The 24,473-nt window shown below is 41.6% G+C and overlaps 1 protein-coding gene across 1 annotated transcript; it reads left to right on the top strand.

Annotated features, from left to right (window-relative positions):
* Window positions 1-119: 119 nt before the first annotated feature.
* On the top strand, window positions 120-15,951 carry ephx4 (epoxide hydrolase 4). The gene is made up of 7 exons (XM_057337364.1): window positions 120-777; window positions 1,387-1,472; window positions 3,758-3,915; window positions 5,306-5,434; window positions 10,425-10,528; window positions 11,290-11,438; window positions 14,546-15,951. The coding sequence occupies exons 1-7, from the start codon at window positions 535-537 to the stop codon at window positions 14,787-14,789; spliced, it is 1,113 nt and encodes a 370-aa protein (XP_057193347.1). The 5' UTR covers window positions 120-534; the 3' UTR covers window positions 14,790-15,951.
* The last annotated feature ends 8,522 nt before the right edge of the window (window positions 15,952-24,473 follow it).

The raw sequence follows: 24,473 nt of genomic DNA, 5'->3' as shown, positions 1-24,473 counted from the left end.
CTCTGAAATTCAAGGTTTGTCTTACCATTTGTGAGCAATTTTATTATTACACCCAGTATTCGTCTAGTGCACATGAATACATGTACATTGAAATAGCTTACCTTAAACAATGTAGCTAATTAAAAGGGCGCAAATAAGCAGGTATATGGTGAGCCTGATGGGAGTGTTCGCGCGAGTCCAGACCATCGCGCGCAGACAATCGATGAGCTCGCACTTACGTCGATCCTAAACGCCGTGGGCACCGGGCCCCCTGTAGTCTTGTTGACTGTAAAAGGCTTTTATCGTGTCGCGTGTTTACCTCGTAGGTGTGTTGTAATGGTTCAGTCCAAGGTGCGCACACCTTTGGGACTGAGCATCTTTTCTGTCATAGGTAAGCGTGACTCGTTCTTTCCACACAGTCAGGGATCCTCCCTGGTCAGAATGCGGTCTAAACGGAGCGACATGGTTATTGCGATGCCCATCGTTTGTGAAACACAAAGCGACTGAGTAAGTAGACGTCGTGATCAACAAGCGTATTCGCGCAGTAATGTAAAGATGGCGAGACTGCTTCACAACTTGCTGTTGTTGACAGTCGGACTTACGATGAAAATCAGACTTGTGGGCTACTGGTCTCTCGTATACGGTTACTGCGCGCTATGCACGGGCGTAGCGCTGCTCAAACTTGGATGGAATATCATACTACGACCCTCGACAACCTTTCAGTGGACGATTCGCGAGACACCCCCAGCGTGCCTGAATGACACGTCCTTGGGAACCCACTGTTATGTTAGGATCAAGGTAAGACGCATGTTTATATTGACCCAGGGTTGATGGCAATGAATGAAACACGGATAATAGTTTGCCCTTTGGTGCTTTGCTGCCGCAAGAAAGCAGTAGTCACCACTAAAAGCATAATCTGACAGTGACTGTCACGTTGTCACGAGCCTACATAATCACAGTTGGACTGTTAGATTGCGCTGTCTACCCTAATGGTGCTGAAAACGGTTCCTTAAACACATCGCAACTATCTCACGATTGCTTATCTATACCCTCAAATTTGTTCTTCAGAGTGTCTGAGCAGTTAAACAATTAAAACAAAACTACATGTTTTCACATCAATAGGATAGTATTGCTGTCATTTTACAGATAGACCTATTGCCATTTAAAAGCCATTGAAAGACTTTCCCCATAAATGTCAACTGGATATATAGCTCCATATTAGCTGAAGTGTGCGGACAATCTCAGTCTCTCTGATGCATTTTAGTGCTCTGTAAGCAGAGAGCAATGTGCGAATAGATTTTACGTCAGGATGGACAGGCCCGAGTCATTAAAGGGATGGGGTTGCTTTTACTACATACTGTTATTTACTGTGAAGAATAACTGTCTGTGCTCTCTGTATGGTTTTAGGAGTCTGGACTAAGATTCCACTATGTTGCTGCTGGGGAACGAGGAAAACCACTTATGCTGTTTCTGCATGGATTTCCTGAATTTTGGTGAGATTTTAGCAAACACACACACACACACGCACACGCACGCACGCACGCACGCACGCACGCGCACACACACACACACACACACACACACACGCACACACGCACACACACAATGACACACAAGGGAAACACTTCTCTACTGGGATACCGCCAAGCACATTATGCACATGGAGTCAAGTGGTTCTGCAAGTGGGCTGTTCTGTATTGCATCTTCATTCTGTTCATATTTTAGCACACACTGTAGTCATGCCTTTCCGGATAAATTCAACATTCAAATCTCTTTGCAAATGGGAGACAGATAGTTAACATCTAACTATTAATATCCTCTTATATTCTGTATCTTGTATTATTGTTATGAAATATATCATTTTGCAAGATGTAAACAACACTGGTCCTGAAGCACTTCCCATTTCATTTTTTAAACGCTACATAAAAGGTAGAACAAAATAAAACCAACAGAACGTTTAGAACTGAATTGAAACAAACATCTCTAAAACTTATACTGTAAATGTAGAAAAAGAAAGTACTTCTGGGAAGTGCTTATTGTTCACATCTTGCCAAATAGTCTATATTGTCTTACTGAGAGCACGTTCATTTAATCTGACTTAAAACAAAAGTATTGTTATAAAATGCTATATGTACTGTCATCGTATTCTGACTGTCCGGGGACTAGTGAAAATGACGCTTTAGTGAGCTGCCAGACTGCAGAACCGAGATCAGGACAGGCCTGTGCCTAATTAATGTGGCATGGCTCCTTTCTGCATCACTAGCCAATCTACTGCTCCAGAATCAGTGATAAACGCTTAAACGAGTCGATGAGACCTAGAGGACAAGCTTTCCTCTGACTTCTGCTCCACTTTTGTTTGGTGCATTCAGAAAGGGTACATCAAAGATTTCCCTTACCGCTGAGCCAAAGGGATGTGTGTGTTTGTGCGTGCTAATTTAAAGCTCATCTATATTCTAATACATTGGGGTTAGAGAGCCTGGACTATACCTGACTCATCATAGTCAGACTTACTCATTTTCTCTCTTTCTCTCTCTCTCTCTTATACTTCCCAATCTCAAGTATAGCCTGAAAGTGCGAACTGATTATAAATTTAACCCTCATGTTGTGTTCGGGCCATTTTGAACCGAAAATAATTTTCTTTTACCCAAAAATACAAGTTAATGTCATTGCATTGGACTGAAATTTAGTAGCTTTGTTCACAAAGATGATAACAACCTCTCGCAAAAAAAAAACACTAATATTTTTGTTGCTATCTTGTGGTTTTTCCCCATCTTGTTACACTTGTGTGGTATTCACAAATAATGTTTGTTTTTTTGTCAAAAACTGAGGTGCCTAAATTCAGATTAATAAGGCCTACGATTAATCAGTTTGAAAAAGAAATGGAAAACCAGTCCTAAATGAAAGAAACTAGTTGACAAAAAGATTGAATTCAGTACACTCCTGAACAAAATCTTAAGACCGGGGGAAACATTACAAGTATTTGCATTTCTCGCTGGTGGATCGTAACCAGGTTGTAAGTACTGCTTCAAAATGGCAAAACAAGAAACAGGAGCAAGAGACAAAAAACAGAGTAGGCAATTTATTGAAAACTTCATTTAAACTCAAACAGGCCCAGGAATACCACAAGTGTTATGGGTTGGACCACAGCACAAGGGTTAGGAAAATCTTGTGTTAATAGTTTCAGGGGGGTTCTATTAATAAAGTTAATTTCACTCAAGTGCAACTTATTAGCATCCATTCAAACTGTTGGCAAAGTGGATCTTAATGGAAATTCCTAAATAAATAAATCAAATCTTTGAAAATGTAGCTGCATGTTTGTTTTTTAAGATATTACTATTCATTTTTCTAAGTCTTTGGATAAAAGTGTCTGAATTTTAGCACGGTTAGACAATGGTGCTTATATTCTGGGTTTGCAATCGCACCGTGCCGAGCCAGGCTCACATACAGTAGAAACATAAACGTAACCGTTTCAGACCATGCTTAGAACGATACGGCAAGGTGGTGGAAAAGGATGGAGACCCAGATGGCAGGGATTTGGGTTTGAATCTTGCTTGCGTCATGTCAATCCCATTTTGCTCCCTTCCTAAATTGTCTCACTCTATAATCCTATAAAAATATAAAACCCATATACTATATAACCCTCGAAAGTATGCAAAAAAGATACATTTCTTAAGATTTTAAACCTCTTACTATCTAAATGTACAAAGCTTGCGAATGTATTCATGTGTAAGCCTTTTAAATCTTAAGAAGATGAGTCAAATATCTCTTGTTTTTCTAGGTTTTCTTGGCGTCACCAGCTGAGGGAATTTAAGAGTGAATTTCGTGTTGTTGCCGTGGATATGCGAGGCTACGGGGAGTCTGACCTGCCCTCCTCCACTGAGAGCTACCGACCGGACTACCTTGTGACTGACATCAAGGACATTGTGGAGTATCTGGGTGAGAGCAGACTGCTTTTCTTATCTCAGCCCCATTTCACATTCCAGCCTGTCTAGAGGTTTTGATAAGGCTGTGTGCAGTGGTGAATGCTAATGTCTTCCAAACAGTCTGGATTGTGAAGGTGACCCATTCACATGTACTTGGCTTTTTAGATATGGTCAGTTAGGATGCTTAAAATGAGGTTTAATGGGCTGTGTCTGGATTTCACATACACACTCTCTAGTTGGACTGCACAAAATAATGTCATAAACCTTATATCATGTTACTAATTCATCAGTTGTTTTGCACACAGAAGCATGTGTGAGTCTGTGTGTAAGCTTTGTTGGTGTATTGTGGCAGGCTGTCAATGACACGTATTATTAGGATTCATGATGATGTCTTGCTTCAGGGTCTCAGCTCTTTGACATTGAAGTCATTCTGTTGCAAATGATGAAAACTTCCACCCTGGCTGACAGCAATGATGTCATTCATTCTTACTTAGTCCTTGATATGACACTAAATGATCCAGAACTTTATATTGCTGCAGGACAAGATGTCTTATACACACATCAAACTTATGTGATTTGTCTTATACACAAATCAAACAAAAGGTGGACCAATCAGTGAATAATTTACAGTCTATAATGTTGTTTTTTAGTACAACCAAAAGGTTTATGCACCACATTATTTGTATCCAATTCAAGGACAATTCAATTCAAGATTACACTGAGTTCGAGTTTTGGTTAAGCAATTAATCTGTGATTTTAAAGTATCACTTCAAGATGAAGTGTTTTTCTTTAAGAACTAGGGGTGTTAGAATCACTCAGCTCATGATACAAAATGATACACAATTGTGGGTACACAATTAAGATTATACCGCAATATTTTGAACAAAATGTAAAAAAATACTGAAATTCTAATAACAGATTTATTTCCAAAACATTAGCATTTTTCAATAACATTTGTTATTTTGTTAAAGAATAGTCAACAACATTCAAGATTTAATTGAACGTTCTGTATTTAGATGAATAAAAACTGAATAGATTTGTCACTGAAAAACTAACTCATTTAAGTAAACTGGAAAATGAAGACAAGAAAGCTAAGATTTTAAGCAGTAAAAGCAAAAAATATTATTTGTTGATGCTGGTTATTTGCTTGCAGCTCAACCAATAAGAGTAAACAGAGGTCATATTGTAAAACAATAGCTATAGTCCTAAGATAAATACAGTATTTTAAATTCTTTATACAGGGATATACAATACAATATATCATTACATCCCTAATATAAACACATCTGGCCATGTCACGCCATCTTACTCATATTTTTCATCATCATACGCAAGCACTCTTCTGCCTTGCATGCACTCACATAGACAAATATACAGCAAACATGTCAACTTGCTCTTCTCAGGATACAACAGATGTTTTCTTGTGGGGCATGACTGGGGTGGCATCATCGCCTGGCTCTGTGCGATTCATTATCCTGAAATGGTGACAAAACTCATAGTGCTGAACAGCCCTCATCCCTGTGTGTTTACTGGTAAGTTCCCTGTACATCTGACAACTAGATATCTTGTTCAAACATGTCAGCCCCAGATGCTCTGCTTTGGTTTAGGGCTAATTAGTATGATCTGCATCATCATTCACAATAAAATATTGGAGATAGATTGAGGGAATCATAGAGCATCCACATAGCTCCTGTGCTCCAGCCTAGAGTAGGAAGTAATTACAGGAGGGCTTCTGGCAGGGACACGAGAGGGATGTGCCCCTCTCAAAATGTTATTACCTTTCTAAGAATGACATGTACATGACTACACCTTTTGCTTTTCTTTTGAAAATTTAAGCCTCTGTCACACACATTATGAACGCCATTTTAGTTATTTGATTTTGTTAATGTGTGTGCATCTGTGAATTCCCTGTGATGGACTGGCCATCTATCCAGATGCTGGAATACTCTATAGTCCCCCTTGATCCTACAGAGGTTTAGAAGAATAAACTTTGTAGATAATTAAATTGTAAACTTTGTATGCAAACCCCGGAAGCGAGTTAGCATTTCCTTTGTCATCGCCCCAAAGTCTATGGGTTTTTTGAATGGGTTTTTGGTAAATTGCCTAAAATAAGGTCTGTGGTTAATAAAACCTCTAAATATTTTCACGTTTTAATCTATGACATAAAACATACCAGGTACAACCCGCTCGTGATTTTTCAAAGTTTTATTGTGTCTTAAAAACGTTGGTTGCTAACAAGTTGCTGCATCCTTTGGCGGGGACATTAGGTGTCATCACGCATATAAATCTCACAAATAATGCAACATGGGCACAAATCTCTAAAAACATGGATGCGGATCCATTAACGCAGTAATAACTTATCAGTGAACACGTTTTGTTTAAGAAAGTTGTCCAAGGTTTGGTGGTGGTGACGTTGATATTGAGCGACAGTAGTGTAGTCTGTTTAGCCTCATGTTAGGTTTTTACTTCGGCCGATTGATTGTAGGCTTCAAAATTAACAAAGTTGTGTTAATCTATAAATATTATCTTGATAGACAAAATGTGTAAACATCATAAACCTTTGTTAATCACAGATCTTAAAGTTTATGGGAAAAATTCGTCGGCTTTCGGTCGAGGGAACCGGTGCGGCGCTAACTTCTGGGTTGGCCTGCAAAAATGTGTAATTCCTGCACCACTCTTTAGTGTCAGAACACTAAAAACTGCAGTGTAAACAATTATTAAAATTGAATGTACAATAAGGTTATATTCATTAATCATTAATGTTAGTTAAAGGGGTGATATGACACGGCTGAAACGAATATTAGCGTTTGTTTTAGATGTAATCCAATGTGTATACACGATTTAAGGTTCATAAACGCTGTATTTTCCACATACCGTGCATGTTTGTATCTCCTCTTTGCCCCGCCTCACTGAAGCACGCAAATCTTATTTACAAATCTCATCACTCTGAAAAGCGAGGTGTGCTATGGCCAGTTAACCAGTGCGCAGTGATTGGTCGAATACTGCAAGCGTGTGACGGACATGTACATCTTACCATATTTAGAACATCAGGTTCCAGCGCAATTGTACTGACAGGTACGCCCACCTTACTTGCGTATACATTTTGGCGGTCTTAGTCAAATCATACCACGAACTGACGTAGATTTGTGGGGGTTTGGTTACATGAGGCATTTCAGGCAGGTCTGGGTGAGCATTCGCTTTTAGATAGAATGCATATTTTTCCGACATTTTTGCAATTTAACGTGTCTAATACATGCATGAGCAACTTATAACACACCAAAGACACAGAAAAACACGTATTCGCGTGTTGCAAAAACAAATTGTTAGTGTCTTAGTTATAGTTTACTGTTAGTTTATCAATTAAAGTTGATAAAGTTTTGATTTTAAAATGTATTTGTAAATGCTGAAATTAAGGGTGGGCCTTTAAAAGTCTTAAAAAGTATTAAATTCTGATTCTACGGGTCTTAAATATTTTGGTCAAATTTCCACAAAAAAACTTTCAGTCTGACAGACTAAATGACTATTTAAAATCATTGAACAGATCTAAGATTTTTCTAGGTTGACGTACTGCTATTTTACAACATCATAGCAGTTTTAAATTGTTTAAATACAAATTTAATAAAATGGCTAGAACGGTGATTTCTCTTGATGGTTAACGCCGGTGCCTGGAAATGTCTACGAGGCAAACTGTGCCGTTTGTTGGAGATGTTTTAACTGTCACAGACCTTTTTGAGCCTACACATGAAACGCACTGTTGGAACTAAAATGGCTGTAACTCATGAATTCTTTGGAATACAAACCTACAGTTGGTATCGTTTGAAAGAAGAAAATTAAGAAAATAAATCACACACAAAACATTTTTTAAAGGTATTTTGTTATGTTTATTGTAATAAAAAAATATATAAATAGTTTGTTTTTCTTTTATAAAAAAATACATAAAAAAATTACGGATCAGCTCCAACATTTCAAAAGTCAAAGTCCCAAGGGTCACCAAGTGTTGTATCAAGTTTGGTCATGATACACCAAATTTGAAGGTGTATGTGAGCCGCTCTACCACCAAAATCCACTAGGGTGCCCATAGGCTTCCATTGGTTTTAACACTTGATCTGAAATTTGACCACAACAGACATTGAGATGCTTTTTGTTTCATTTTTTTACTTTTCCAATTAACAGATACAATGAAAAAATACAAAAGCACAGAAACAATATATTTGTATGAAAATATACTTTGATGCACACTAATTTATGAATCAATTATCATTTATGCACACAGCAAAATCGCCAGTGATAAAAAGGGTCAAATTAACTCACAGTGTTTATATAATCCATCCACATTTTGAGAGTGTGGATCATATATACACGGTGAGTGTTAATTTGACCTTTTTTAACACTGGCGATTTTACTGTGCATCAATTTCCCATCCTACATAAATTATTCTTCTAAACACTGATCAAATGTGTATTCTAGATTCTTAGACCTTTCCAACGATATAATGTTTGTTATGATATGATAAGAATTTACATGTAAAGTATCGAAGTAAATGTAAGTGTTCTGCAGGAGGTATTTATTTTTGATGCACACTCTTGTCATTTATAAATCAATTGCACTTCATACATACTTTATTTTATAAAACACTGATGAAATATTTATTCTATAGTCTCATACCCTTCCAACGATATATAGTTTGTCATGATTAGATCAGAATTTTTACAAAAATAACTTTGGAGCCCGCCGGAGGGGTCTGTGGCATGTAAAAGGTCATCTTTTTTTTTTTAGCAAATTCGTTATAAAAAAGAAACAATTACATTTCCTACATAAATTATTTGAAAAAAAACATGAAAAAAATCTGTATTATAGAGTCTTAGACCTTTCCAATGATATATAGTTTGTCATGATTCGATATGAAATTACATGCACAATATTGAAGCAAACGCAGGTATCCCGTATACGGGACGGTGACAGTTTAAACTGAGCATCGAGGTGGTGGAATCATACAGGCACAGAGGGAAACAAGGAGCACGCGAAAGGCCTCCAGCAAATTACAATGTTTCTTTACCACTGTTTTTATATTGTAAGGAGGCTAATGGATAATGTACAGCCTCTTGATATCGCAGAGTAAAACCCGACAGCAGCCTGACGCGAAGCGGAGTTAACGTGACAATCGGCTGGAGTTACATATCCCGCATATTAAACGGCTAACGTTACTTACCACATGAGCAAATTATTGGACTCGAAATGTTGATTTTAAATAATTTATTTGTAGCAAATACAAACCTTATGCGAGGAAATGGGTTTCCCCATTCCCCAAACGGCTTTAATCCAATGCGACATTCAAACAAGACGAACATGCAATTTGGTTAAATAATTTGTAAATATAATCCCATATGTTATTAATTAGGCATTTATATTTGTTTTTATTGGTGAATATTAGACTAAACCCGTCAAGATGACTCGCAGCACTCAGATGACCATGTGTTAGTTTATAAAAACACTTGCACATGTGTTCTAGCCACGGAAGAAATGAAAAGATCACTCAAGTTTTGCCTTTAATTAGCATTTCTACGTGTATTGCAAGCATTCCAGTCCAGTGTATCTTGAACAGAAACAAACCTCAGGAGTGATACAGTAAAGAGTATAATGAATGAAAGTTGTGATTAAAAATCATATGTGACCTGTGAAAACCCATCTAAAGTATATTTTTGTGATTTACTGTTTTCTACATAAAATGTAAAGAACATTCTGTAAAAATATAACCTTGATATCTTTAATATTGACTGAGCAATGTCAAAGATTGCAATCATAGTGAAATTAATGCTTGAAATTAAATTTGATGCACCTTATCTCATAATAAGATTCAGTGACTTTAGCCTGGTTTTTTCGGTCACATATATTTATTTTACAAACATCTGAATACATCATAAAATATTTAAGTATTCTGAAAACCAGTTTTCCCTTTTAATTTTGTGCAAATAACTGCAAATATAAAACAATATTATTATTTTGAGTTTGAATGAAATTCAATCAGTATTGTTCTCCGAAAAAAACAGTATTCAGAAAAACTGAAAGTAATTTGAGTGATCTCTAAATTTTCAGAGGCTGTGTATATGAAATATATACAGGTATATGTATTAGAATGTGTATGTCCATGGCAGGTTTGGTCTTAAATTTCTTATAAAGTGGCATTAAAATGGCAAAAAAGTCTTAAATTTAACTTGCTTATTTCTGTAGACACCCAAACATGAACTAAGATTAATAAATGCCGTAGAAGTGCTGTTGAGTGGTAGTTCATGTTAACTAGTGCATGAATTAATCCAAGCTTACTGTGAAACCGTATAAAATACAGATATTATATATCAATGGCATTAATTTTATATTAAACAAAATAATAAATATGATAAAAACTATCAGAGATTTACATTACATGTATGAAATGTGTCTCCATGCTGGGCTGGGTTTTGTTGGGGGGGATTGGTGTACTGTACGTGCAATGCTTATTTATTATCTTCTTTCCTCTCTGTTTAGATTATGCCCTTCGCCACCCTAGTCAGATGCTCAAGTCAAGTTACTACTTTTTCTTCCAGTTGCCACATTTTCCAGAGTTTATGCTCTCCATCAATGATTTTAAGGTTAGCTTGACTAAATATGCTAATTTCATGCGTTATGTAATGAATTTATGTAATGTGTTTACAGAAAGCAATTTCTTGTTGAAGAATGCACAGATGGATTATGAGAAAGGAAGTATTACAGAGATTAATTTTTGCAAACAACAAATATTTAAACTCATTATCAAGCAAGAAAAATGATTACCTCGATATGGCCCTGTTTTTATTCATTTGTAGCGACGTTATAACCTGGATAATATCCAGACATCCTGTCATTGTTACTATATCTCTTATCCTTTAAATTACTCTAAACAAATTTATTTTGGATGATTCTACATGAATGACTTGTTATTCTATCCAGAATGTGCACTTGTTTGTGAACAAATTAAATATACAGCCAAAATTATTAGTCAAGTTCATCCATCTGTCTTTCTAACACTCAACAGTCATGAATCAGCTCTGATCTGAATAACAGCCGGCATCAGCTTGTGTTTGAGTTTGTGTAATTGTTTTATGCGCATAATGCATCTTAATGGGTAACCCAGCGTAGGACTGTTCCATGGGTAGACATTAATAAATTAAAAAAATGGGCAAAGAGGAGTAAAATGTTAAAAATGTTACATTTTTATTGATAAGCTAACCTTGTAAAATGACACACATTTATTTTGTATAACATCTGTGAAAGTGTTTGTTTTTCTTCTTCTGTATGACCAGATTGTTTATGTGGCTTTATTTGGGTAAAATTGACATTTCATTCTTTTTTTAATGCTAATGTCAATTTGCAGGCACTGAAGAGTCTATTCACCAGTCGCAGCACAGGTCTCAGTTGTAAGGGACGCTGGCTCACCACCGAAGACCTTGAAGCCTACCTGTATGCCCTCTCTCAGCCGGGAGCCCTCACTGGGGCCCTCAACTACTTCAGAAATGTCTTTAGGTACTTTAAAATTCTGCCATATCTCTATAGTTTGCCTGTTGTGTCTGACAGATGAAAAATTAATAGCTGTAAAAATAAGAGAATGTTGCCCCCTAGTGTCCAAACTATAACTCTTTAGATTTAAATACTAAATGTTAAAGGGATACTTCACCAAAAATGGAAATTCTGTCATCATTTACTCACATTCGGGCTGTTCCAAATCTGTATACATTTCTTTGTTCTGATGAACACAGAGAAAGATAATTGGAAGAATGCTTATAACCAAACAGATCTTGCCCCCCATTGACTCACATAGTAGGAAAAAATTACTTTATCATTTTCTTTTTGAAGAATGTAGGACAGCAAACAGTTTCGGGGCACTTTTGACTACCATTGTATTTTTTCCTACTATGGCAGTCAATGGGTGGCAAAATGTTTGATAATAAGCATTCTTCCGTATATCTTTCTCTGTTCGTCAGAAGAAAGAAATTGATACAGATTTGTAACAACTCAAAGGTGAGTAAATGACAGAATTTTCATTTTTGGGTGAAGTATCCCTTTACAGTTTTTTACGATTGCTTAGGCACGATTTTAGAAACAAGGCTCATTTTCTCAAAACACTACACACAGTTTATACATCTGCACACACAATTAGCAGAACATCTCAGATCTTTTGCAAAATGAATCCCTTCCTTCGAAACTTTACAATAATTTTACAAAACTCAGTTTTGGTACACACATGGTTCATACAGTCGGATTCTGTTTGAACCACTTACACACTGCTGTGCTTAATCTTAAACACTTCTATTGTTATAATCTGGGTTTCATTTTTTTAGAGATTACTTATTTTTAGAGTTACAGGAAAGTACATAAATATATTGACCAAACAGTAAACACAAGACCAGTATACTGCGTACTGATGAAAATATTTATTTCTCTCCACATTGGAAAACCATTCACTTCATTTTTCACTGAAAATCAGAACACTCTAAATACAATATAGTATACGAATATACAAAAACATTTGAGGAGACAAAACAAAAGCATAATTACAGTAAAAATAAAAACAGCTAAGCCTCATTTCTTCGCCTAGCAGGATCTGGCCATAACACTTTATCCATATCACAGGCGATGTCCTCTCTCACAAGACAGCGAAGAAAGAATCTTCTTGAATGCCGCATCCATCCTTGCACAGACCCTGCATCAATTAGGTCACAGGCCTCTTCCATGGCTTGAATGAGGGGTATCCTGACATAGGGCTGGAGATCGTAAACCTTCCACCGCCATGCCGAAAAAAGGAAGGGAGAGTATGGTGGGAGGTATTGGAGTGAAAACTGTGAATAATCACAAAACCAGTTTTGGACCAGAGCAGCTTGGTGGAAAGATACATTGTTCCAGATGACAATGTATCTCATCTGCTCTGCATCCATTTGTTCTTCTGCTATGACAATGTTGTGTAGTCTGTCTAAAAATGTGAGAATGTGGGCCGTGTTGGAAGGACCTAACTTGGCATGGCGGTGGAGTACCCCATTCTGTGTGATTGCCGCACACATTGTGATGTTGCCTCCACGTTGGCCTGGGACATTCAAAATAGCTCTGTGGCCAATGATATTTCTCCCTCTTCTTACTTTAGTCAGGTTAAACCCAGCCTCATCTATGAAGATACATTCATGTGGGACTGGATCAGCATCAATTAGCAAAACTCTCTGGAAAAAAAAGACAACATGTAAAAAGGTTCTGTGTGCAGTGCACAGGACTGAAGTGTACATTACAGTACTAACCTCCACATATTCATGCCGTAGGTCTTTTACTCTTTCAGAATTTCTTTCAAATGGCACTCAGTAGAGTGGTTTCATCTGTATGTGATGTTTTTTAAGGATTCGTCCCAGTGTTGACAGTGAGACCTGATGGACATTATTGAAAACTTTGTGGTCATCCAGAATGTTTGTCTGAATTTCTCTGAGACGTATCGCATTATTGGCTAAAACCATGTTTATGATATCTCTCTTGTTCCATGGTAAATATGGGGCCCCTTCCTCCTCTACGTTCTCGACCCTCAATCCTATATCAGTCAAAATACATTTTATGGTAAATGTCACAGGACAGCAAACAAGACATCATTTCAAACACAGAACACAGTGAGTGGTACCAAATATTACTGATGGATGTGATATAGTAGGCTATATTGAACTGCAGATTTGTTTTACCTGTGCTCTTGTCAAGATGTCCGAATTACTGTAGCAAGTATACCTGCTTAAAATGGCAATGACGTGACATCATATTAGATTTCTGTGTCGAATGTAGAGCAGTGCGTTTAGTGTTTTGCAAAAAGTGTGAGGTTGAGAATGTGCTCATAGTTGTGCAGATTTGGGCTGAAGTTTGGATCTTTGAGTGTCAGGTTTCACTAACTGTGTGTTATTTTTAATTTTAGTGTGTAAGCAATCGTAAAAAACTGTAAGTAACTTTGCTGATCTGCTTTGTCTTACTTACTGTAAAACAGAACTAACAAAATATAAAAAAATAAAAGATAGACATCAGCTTCACCAAGATGGAAAGAATAGGAGCTATTTCATAATGCGCACGTGTCCTCATCAAGATGGAGATAGATATTGATTTCATGCTATCTGAACTGTGCACAAACCAGCCGCTAACTTGCTTTCTATGCAGTAACAGTATATCCACTTATACTTTGTAATTAGCTGATATCAGCATTACCAGCTGTGTGTTTACAATTAGAGAGTTCTCAAAAAATCACGACGGGCAGTTGAAAGTATTTTAGCCCATTTGTAGCCCAAACATTATGGTAATACTTATGTAAATACTCTTGTTTTGATTTACTTGCAAAGTGCATGTCATTGGAGCATGTGAAACGCGTGTGCATGACTGAGTGCTCCATCTGCTCCCGAAGCACATTTTGTCTTCGGACAGAGCTGTGCTGTTTGTGTGTTCCAGAGGGTGTGTGTGGGAAGGAGCTGACACAACAGTTGCTACAGAAACTAGAAATACACAACTCAATTTAACAGAATTTAGGAACCCTGTCCTATACTCGCCAAACAAAAAAAGTAGGGAAAACTATTTAAAACGTTTTACTTTTTTCAATATTATTTTCATTTTTGTGTAACCTACAGTGTTCTTCCATTGAGCTGGAGTGAAGTGAAATCTCCTGTCTTGCTGTTATGGGGAGAGAGAGATGCCTTTCTGGAGCAAGACATGGCTGAGGCCTGCCGTCTGTACATCAGAAACCATTTCCGCCTCAACATCATCTCTGGAGCCAGCCACTGGCTGCAGCAAGACCAGCCTGACATTGTCAATACACTCATATGGACTTTCATTAAGGAGGGAGAGGGCCGGAAAAACTACAGGAACTTATAACGGGATTCTTTCCCCTCTGGCCTTGCCCCCTTGAAGGGGGGACGAGGGATATGCCTGTGAACAAACCAGTGTAATGGTTATTACAATCATCATTTTAAATTTAATATATCTCAGATATAGAAACAAACCAGATTTCAGTGAAGCAGAAATAGAACAAAAGCACATTTTAATTGGCAGGGGTTACTTAGACAACAGTGTGTTTTTAATCTATTTTTCTCAAGTTTGCACATAGCATTCGCCTTAAAGATGATTGGTGACAGTATGTAAAAGTGTGTTGCAAAATCTCTGTAAGTTATATTGTGTGGTGCCTTTTGACATACCATTTTGCAAGGTAAAAAATGTGCCATGTCTTTTTGAAACTGAGCTATGGGGTTGTCACTCATTGGATTTTCTCTTCTCTACTCTACACACACTGTTATGGTCCTAAAATCGCATACATCTTTATCAGGTGGGTACGTGTATCTTTTGGCCATTTGTTTTTCAGTTTGAACTTGAACAAACGGGAGTGAGAAAACGGCGCCATTTTCGTTTTTCGTTCATCAAAAAAACGGAAAAACGAGAATTCGGCTTTTTTTTCGTTTTCAATGTAACGTTTAAAAAACGAATAAACAACTTGAAAACTAGTTTCTCACATGTGGGCGGTATGAAACGCCCCCTTCCGCTGACTGGCAAATCAAAGGTCAGTAAGCGACGTCTTCGGTTGTCCCTCGATCGGTTCCGAATAAATAGTCCTCCGCTGCTGTACAGAAAGTATGTTTCATTTATCACATTAAACAACCGTCCACAAACCGTACAGGGCAGATTATAGACTGGACTTTCTTCTGTGTTACCTAGAGCATTTCATTTAAATATTTATATCACAAATATGAATGTAGTTCGCATCCGCATCTTTCTAGCTCTCCAGGGTAAAATCTGCGTGGCAAAGCTGCGCGAGACACTGGACCACACGAAGCGGATTCATATACTTATTTTATTTCATTTCATTCAAAATTCGCTGTTGTGGTTGTTGGGTTACCACATTTTTTTCCACAAGTTTGCTTCTGTGTACATTCCATCAAGTGAACCAAGACGAATTCAGAGTTTTGCTGCGTGACAAAGCTGCGCGAGACACTGGACAGTACGCAGCGGATGCATATAGGCCTACAGTGCAGTGATGTAGTCAAAGTGAANCGGTATGAAACGCCCCCTTCCGCTGACTGGCAAATCAAAGGTCAGTAAGCGATGTCTTCGGTTGTCCCTCGGTTCCGAATAAATAGTCCTCCGCTGCTGTACAGAAAGTATGTTTCATTGCTCACATTAAACAACCGTCCACAAACCGTACAGGGCAGATTCTAGACTGGACTTTCTTCTGTGTTACCTAGAGCATTTCATTTAAATATTTATATCACAAATATTAATGTAGTTCGCATCCGCATCTTTCTAGCTCTCCAGGGTCAAATCTGCGCGAGACACTGGACCACACGAAGCGGATTCATATACTTATTTTATTTCATTTCATTCAAAATTCGCTGTTGTGGTTGTTGGGTTACCACATGTTTTTCCACAAGTTTGCTTCTGTGTACATTCCATCAAGTGAACCAAGACGAATTCAGAGTTTTGCTGCATGACAAAGCTGCGCGAGACACTGGACAGTACGCAGCGGATGCATATAGGCCTACAGTGCAGTGATGTAGTCAAAGTGAAAGTGACCTATTTGTCAGATATGTTGATCAAGGTTCAGTCACTGTGTAGATTCCACAGAAAAAATCATTCAGTGTATGCTAAAGATTCTAGTATTTTATAAAACGTTTTTACTGTGATATTTAGGACTGGCACATGCGAACGATGACAACTGAGAGAAATGCTGACAAAAATACAAATTAATTAAGCCATCACGGGGTTATTATTATTATTATCAATAAATGCAGAACAACAAGCTTTAATGTGCAATTAGAACGAAAGTTGTTTCCTTTATGAAAAAAGGATAGCCTACATCTAGCCATCTTAAGCTAAATGATCAAACAAAAATAAATGCTAATTGTTTAGACTTACGGAGCCTCAATACAAATTTCAACGGAACACAGCGAATTTTGAATGAAGTAAAATAAGTAGGCTATATGAATCCGCTTCGTGCTGTCCAGTGTCTCGCGCGGCTTTGCCACGCAGATTTAACCCTGGAGAGCTAGAAAGATGCGGATGCGAACTACATTAATATTTGTGATATAAAAAAAGTATATGAAATGCGTTAGGTTTCACGAGGAAAGTCCAGTCTAGAACCTGCCCTGTACGGTTTGTGGACGGTTGTTTAATGAGAGAAATTAAACATACTTTAAGGATCCCCACTGTACAGCAGCGGAGGACTTATTTAAGTCTAAATAATAATAATAACCCAGTGATAGCTTAATTAATTTGTATTTTTGTCAGCATTTCTCTCATTGTCATCGTTCGCATGTGCCAGTTGTAAATAACACAGTAACGTTTTATAAAATACTAGAATCTTTAGCATACACTGAATGATTTTTTCTGTGGAATCTCCACAGTGACTGAACCTTGATCAACATATCTGACAAATAGGTCACTTTCACTTTGACCGCCCACATGTGAGAAACTAGTTTTCAAGTTGTTTATTCGTTTTTTAAACGTTAGGTTGAAAACGAAAAAAAGCCGAATTCTCGTCTTTCCGTTTTTTTGATGAACGAAAAACGAAAATGGCGCCGTTTTCTCACTCCCTTTTGTTCAAGTTCAAACTGATAAACAAATGGCCAAAAGATACACGGACCCGGTCGTTGTCTTAGTGAATTTGTTTTCCTTTTTTGTATTTTTGACTATTCTTGGCTTCAACATTTGAGAATGTTATTATTTGAATCCTCCTGTATGATAAAACAAAGTGATGTTTTAATATTGTACACTTTTTGTATTTATTCCTAAAATCTAACAACGTATAGAACCAGCTCTGCACCATTTTGATTTTATAAGCAAATAAATGATAGAAGAAACTCAGTCTCTTGAATGTACAATTTTTAAATTTACTCTCTATGTTACATTTATTGGAAAGAAAGTCAAGGATCTGTGTATCTTCTGCTCATTCCATGTGGGTTTTTGACACTTTTGTGATATGTTTGTTTGTTGTGGGTGACGTCACTGAGGATCCATTTAAATATCTGACTGAGCACAGAAAAGATTACAACAAGAAACCAGAGAAAATATCTTGCCACGAAAAATTCAACACAATTTAACAAAGATGTCAGGGACTCCCATTTGAATAAATTGTCAAACATTCATAATATTGATCCATACGTTCTCACTTTAATAATTTTGAGTACCTCAAATTGCTTTTTCAAACCTTTTTGGAAATAATCAAACGCTTTGTTTATGGTATACCATATACAGTGCCCTCCACTAATATTGGCACCCTTGGTAAATATGAGTAAAGAAGGCTGTAAAAATAAATCTGCATTGTTTCTCCTTTTGATCTTTTATTGAAAAAATCTACAATATTCCAACATTTCATTAAAGTAAAACAATTTGAAGTGGGGGAATATAACATTATGAAAAAAAATTATCTGATACACCTGGTCACAATTGGCACCCTTAGAAATTATTATGAGTAAAATATCTCCCAAGTATATTCCCATTGATATTTACATTTTTTTAGCACACCAAGGTGACAATAAACACGATGTTGTCCAGTCATGACTTCTTGTTGCACAGGAGAATAAATATTAGTTACACAAAGCCAAAACCCCCTTAATTATTTATCACAATGGATAAAACCAAAGAATATAGTTCTGATGTGCAATATTTTCTGTCGAGCTACACAAAACATCAGGACAATGATCAAAAAGTTTTAATGGACTGGAGATGTTGAAAATCTGCTTGAAACAGGACGTGTGTCTGTATTGTCTCAATGCACACGAGGAGAAGACTTTGAGTGGCCAAAGACTCTTCAAAGAGCACAGATGGAAAATTGCAGTAATCAGTTGGACTTTGGAGTCAGAAAGCATTTAATAATAATAAAGGAAAACGTCTTGGTTACAGATGTAACCTCAGTTCCCTGATGGACGGAACGAGACGTTGTGTCGAGCCGACAGATGGGGTTCGTCCTTGAGAAGCAATCGCTTCCGACTTCTATTAAAAGGCCAAGGAAATTGGCGAATGAAATTTGCATGCCGGACTCCGCCCCCAGATATCCGGGTATAAAAGGGAGACGGCGTGCCTCATTCATTCACATTTGTTCTGAGGAACCTGAGACCTCTCACGACTGCTGCAGTGGGCAGCACGTGTTGTGGCAAGAAGGACACAACGTCTCGTTCCCTCCATCAGGAAACTGAGGTTACATCCGTAACCAAGACGTTCCCTTTCTGTCAGTCTCTCGACGTTGTGTCGTGCCGACAGATGGGGTTCCTATGGAAAACGCCACAACACTGTGCCCTGTCACAATCTCCAGCGAAGCGACGGTGACTGGCCTGGGCGTGTCAGCCGTGAGTGCTACCGTGAAATTGTAAGGTTACCGTAAGGCTACTGGGTAAGCGCTACTTCCTCAAATGGGGGATGCGCTACAGAGACCACTTCCTACCGCAGGGAAGAGTTTAGTGGAGATACCAACATGGTCTCACCGTTAGGGGAGAACTCATGGGAGGAAAGTGCGGACTGAAGGAGTTAACCGCAAGGTGGGCTCGACAGAAAATATTGCACATCAGAACTATATTCTTTGGTTTTATCCATTGTGATAAATAATTAAGGGGTTTTGGCTTTGTGTAACTAATATTTATTCTCCTGTGCAACAAGAAGTCATGACTGGACAACATTGTGTTTCTTGTCACCTTGGTGTGCTAAAAAGGTCCATCTAGGGAAGGTCATGGGTTACCAAGGTGGGAACCAATCATGAGGATACATCAGACGGAACCGCCCTGCTGGGGGGTTACAACGTCTGGTAGCACTAGGTCCGGTTAGAGCTATGTTGTGGATAACTCAGTTGGTACTCGGCCTAAGGGGCAGGGCTGCTCTGCCCAGCCCGCCCGCAGGAGGTGCTTGCTTAGTGATGGATGGAGTGCCTGTTCTTCACCCAGTGGGGGAAGAAGGGAGGCTAGTTTAGTACGCTGACCCCCTTAGGAGAAAGGGGGGAAGGTTCTGTCATAGGCGTACACCCTACCGGCCGCCAGTCTTGCCTGATGCCTGCAAGACTCAAGCTGATACCGGTTTTACGCGGAGGCTGTAGGACCTCACGGAGGTGATGGGTGTAGCCCAACCCGCAGCTCTGCAGATGTCTGCCAGAGAGGTGCCTCGAGCCAGTTCCCACGAGGAGGCTGTACTCCGTGTGGAGAGAGCTCTCACCCAGTGGGCGCGGGCGATCTTAGGACAGGTACGCCGTAGTGACGGCGTCCATGATCCAGTGCGCCAATCTCTGTTTGAGACAGCCGTCCCTGCTGATCTCCAAAACAGACAAAGAGCTGCTCAGAGCTCCTGTGGCTCTGCGTGAGGTCCAAGCAGAGGCGCAATGCGCGTACTGGACACAACACGGAAGGGGTTGGGTCTTCCTCCCCGGTGGGGAGCGCCTGTAAGTTCACCACCAGGTGTAAGGGGAGTGGTGGGAACTTTGGGCACGTAGCCGGGCCGGGGTCTCAGGATAGCGTGAGAATCACCGGGCCCGAGTTCTAGGCAATCTGTGGACACGGAGAATGCTTTTAGGTCCGCTACTCTCTTGAGCGCCATCCGGAGAGCCGTCTTTATCATGAGGTGAGAAAGAGCGGCATCTCCGAGGGGCTCCAGGACCACATCAAGGTCGCAAGAGGGTGTGGAGCGCGGGTGAGGCAATGCCTTCCTGCGCCCCTTAGGAACCAATTGATCAGGTTGTGCTGTCCTAAAGACTTACCAGCAACTGGGTCGTGATGAGCGGCAATAGCGGCTACATACATGTTCAGTGTGGAAGGGGAGAGATTACTCTTGAGTCTCTGGAAGGTCAGCACGTTCCCAATCGAGCAACTCCGCGGCTCTTCTCTTCGAGAAGAGCACCAGGATGAGAAGAGGCACCACTTACAGGCGTATAGCCGCCTAGTGGCCAGGGCCCTAGCCTGAGTGATGGTCTTAACCGCCGCAGGGGGTAGGCCACTCAAGATCTTCTCGTCCCGTCCAGGGGCCAGACATGAAGGTTCCAGAGGTCTGGCCTGGGATGCCATAACGTGCCCTTCCCCTGGGAAAGCAGGTCCTTCATCAGGGGAATCGGATGGGGGGAGCTGTCGTCAAGAGCATTAGCTCCGAGAACCAAGTCCAGTTGGGCCGGTATGGCACAACTAGTACACTTGATGCTCCTCTTCCCTGACCTTGCACAGGGTCTGTGCAATGAGGCTCACTGGGGGGAAGGCGTACTTCCGCTTGTCCCACAGCCAGCTGTGTGCTAGAGCATCCGTGCAGATGGGGGCCTCGGATGGGAGTACCCTAGCGGGCAATGGGTGGTGTCCAGGGAGGCGAACAGGTCTGCCTGAGCCCGCCCGAACTGTACCCAATGAGCTGGACTACGCGGGGGTGGAGTCGCCACTCTCTGCGAGGCGTCAACTGACGAGAGAGCGCATCGGCTGTCTGGTTCAGGTCGCCTGGGATATGTGTGGCTCGCAGGGATCTGCTCACCTGCGGACTCCACAGGAGGAGGCGTCGGGCGAGTCGTGTTAGCTGCCGCGAGCGAACGCCACCCTGGTTGTGCAACCAGTTGTGCTGTCCGACCGGACCAGCACGTGCTTGTCCTGCATGAGAGGTTGTAGCCCCTTCAGTGCGGGTAGCACATCCAACAACTCTAGGCAGTTGATATGCCTGCGCAGGCGAGGGCCCGTCCATCGCCCCAACACTGTGTGCCCGTTGCACACGGCACCCCAACCCTGCAGGGAGGCGGCTGTCATCACCACGACATGCCTCGTGACCTGCCCGAGAGAGACCCCCGCGTAGAAAGGTCATTGAAGACCAAGGGGTTAGGGTGCGTCGGCAGAGAGGCGTAATGACCATCCGCCTGCTGCCGGTGTGCCACGCTCTCCAGGGAACTCGAATCTGTAGCCAGTGTTGGAGTGGTCTCATGTGCATCAACCTGAGGGGTATCACCACCGCCGAGGATGCCATGTGCCCAGCATCCTCTGAAATTGTTTCAGGGGGACCGCTGACTGCTTGAAATATTCCAGGCAGTTCAACACTGACTGATCGCGCTCTGTAGTCAGTCACGCTGTAATGGAGACAGCGTTGAGTTCCAAAAAAGAGATAAAGAAAGAGGATGCTCCGCACAGGGGAGAGCTTGCTCTTTTCTTGGTTGACCTGTGGTCCCAATCCCAAAATGGGGTTTGGAGGATGCCCGAAACTTGGGCGGGAGTCTGGGGAGTTGGACCGCGTAGCCGTGACGGATCATATCCCGTAGTCACCGTGACGGTTTGGGAAGCTCTTGTCAGGCTCCCAGGGGCCGAGACAGGGAGGCTAGGTGTACGTTCTGCTTCATCGACCTCCCGGGGGGTGGGTCGTGTAGAGGGTGAGAGCGGCTGTGATAATACCCAGATGATGATGTAGCACAACGCACCGTCGATTGAGAATGCTTAGGCTGCTGATTATCCTCGACATTCGGTCTCGCCATGACGCAATGTCTAGTTGCTGAACACCATCGTGTAGAGGGTGAGAGCGGCTGTGATAAACACCCAGAGAGAGAGAGAAAACTCTTAGAAGTGGGCTGTTGGGACGGGGCAGGAAATGTCCCGGATCGACCAACCAGCGAAGGAATGGCTGGGGTCGGGCCCGAAGGTATTCTCGATCTCCCTGGGGTCTTCCCATGAGGGTCGCTTCAGCTTCCGCCGCCGCCGCTGCTGACGGGGTGGTGGTCTCCTCTTCGATGTCTTCTTCCGGGGGGCTGCCTGAGTGGGGAGCGCCAAAACCGGAAGGCGTCGAAGAGGACCAGGGCTACTGGGAAGCAGACTTTGCACGGGATCTCGACGGCCAGAGGGTGGCCGAGTCGCGGCGGGGGAGGATATCTTGATATCCTCTGTCTGCTTCTTTACTGTCAAGAACTGCAGCTGGACAGTATCACCAAACAGCCCCCCCCCTTGCAAGATGGGTGCGTCGAGAAAGCGGACATTCTCGGCGTTACTCATCTGTGCAAGGTTCAGCCAGAGGTGTCTCTCCTGGACCACAAGTGTGGACATCGCCTGACCCAGGGCCCGCGCGGTCACCTTGGTCGCCCGTAGAGCGAGGTCGGTGACGGCGCAGAGTTCCTGCATAAGCACTGGGTCGGTCTTACCCGTGTGAAGCTCTCTCAACGCCTTGGCCTGACCTGCAGGATGGCCATAGCATGGAGAGAGGGGACATCTTGGATGCCGAAAAGCCTTCATGCTTTGGACGGGAGTCTAGGTCGAGCCCCTGGGGGACATTGACGTATTCTCTAGTTGCCCCACCATCGAGGGAAGAAAGGGCGATGGAACTAGTTGACGTGCACGCGCCAAAGGGGGCGTTCCAGGTCGTACTAAGTTCCTCATGCACTTCCGGGGAAACACGGCACTGGGGGCGAGTACGGCTTGGAGCTGCTCTCAAACCCGAGGTACCATGTATCCAGCCGCAAGCATTGGGAGAGGCAGTGCGGTGCACTGCAACCCAATGCCGGCGGTCCGGGAAAGCATGGCTTACATTTCCACCTCCGCTTCTTCCTGGGGAATCGTCGGAGTCCGATGCCAGTAAGTCGCCCTCCGATGCTGCAACAGACATCTCATCATCACGCACCGTTTCCGAATACGTGGTTGAGGAACAAGACAGTGGGACTGTCTCATGGGGAACGGTCAGACGAGCGAGACGAGGTGTGAACGGTCCGCGAGCTGGTGGCTGACAGATTAGCGCTCACAGTATTCCTCATATCACCCTCACTGCTCACCGTAGCGGACGGCAGGGCCGTAGTCCTGCCGTCACGGAACGGGAAGCAGACGAGTCCCGTGGGAACACAACCACCCGTGATGCAACATCTGAATCGTCAACCGCCCGCAGTGCAGGCAGGACGTATCCACAAGGGCTGCCCCAGAAAGCAGACCCCGTGTCCGCCCCCCTCCTCGATGAGTGTGTTGCACCGCGGGACATGCCACGCTTGAGAAATTTGCTCTTTTAGAGAATAAACTCGAACACTTCTGGAACCGCCGAGACGCCCAGGGGAAGTCGCCGCAGGAAGGGACAGTCCGCTGCACCACGTCGTAGAACCGGCAGTCTTGTAGTTGCTATCTTGTAGCGAAGTCTGTTGATCATGAGCGAAGGCTCCGAAGAACAAAAGGTGAATGAATGAGGCACGCCGTCTCCCTTTTATACCCGGATATCCGAGGGCGGAGTCCGGCATGCAAATTTCATTCGCCAATTTCATTGGCCTTTTCTAAGAAGTTGGAAGCGATTGGTTCTCAGGGACGAACCCCATCTGTCGGCTCGACACAACGTCGAGAGACCGACAGAAAGGGAACTTTCAAGCCAGCTCCATTAAAGGGTACCTAAGTGGAATTTGTGTTTCACAAACACAATTTTTTTTCACAAACTCATGTATGGATCCCTTTCCCCAGCCATAACCAACTCCCAGACATCCATGATCATCAAAGGCATTGAAAAAACCCAACCCACCCGTCTAGATCCCAGGCTACCCATCACTTTGGAAGTCCTGTCCAAATGCATATCTGCCCTCCGCAAAGGTGTAAAAGACCACACACTGGCCCAATGACA

Source organism: Triplophysa rosa, linkage group LG7, assembly GCF_024868665.1.
Source record: "Triplophysa rosa linkage group LG7, Trosa_1v2, whole genome shotgun sequence".
In the NCBI taxonomy this organism is placed as follows: domain Eukaryota; kingdom Metazoa; phylum Chordata; class Actinopteri; order Cypriniformes; family Nemacheilidae; genus Triplophysa; species Triplophysa rosa.
This window is presented reverse-complemented; position numbering and strand designations above follow the sequence as displayed.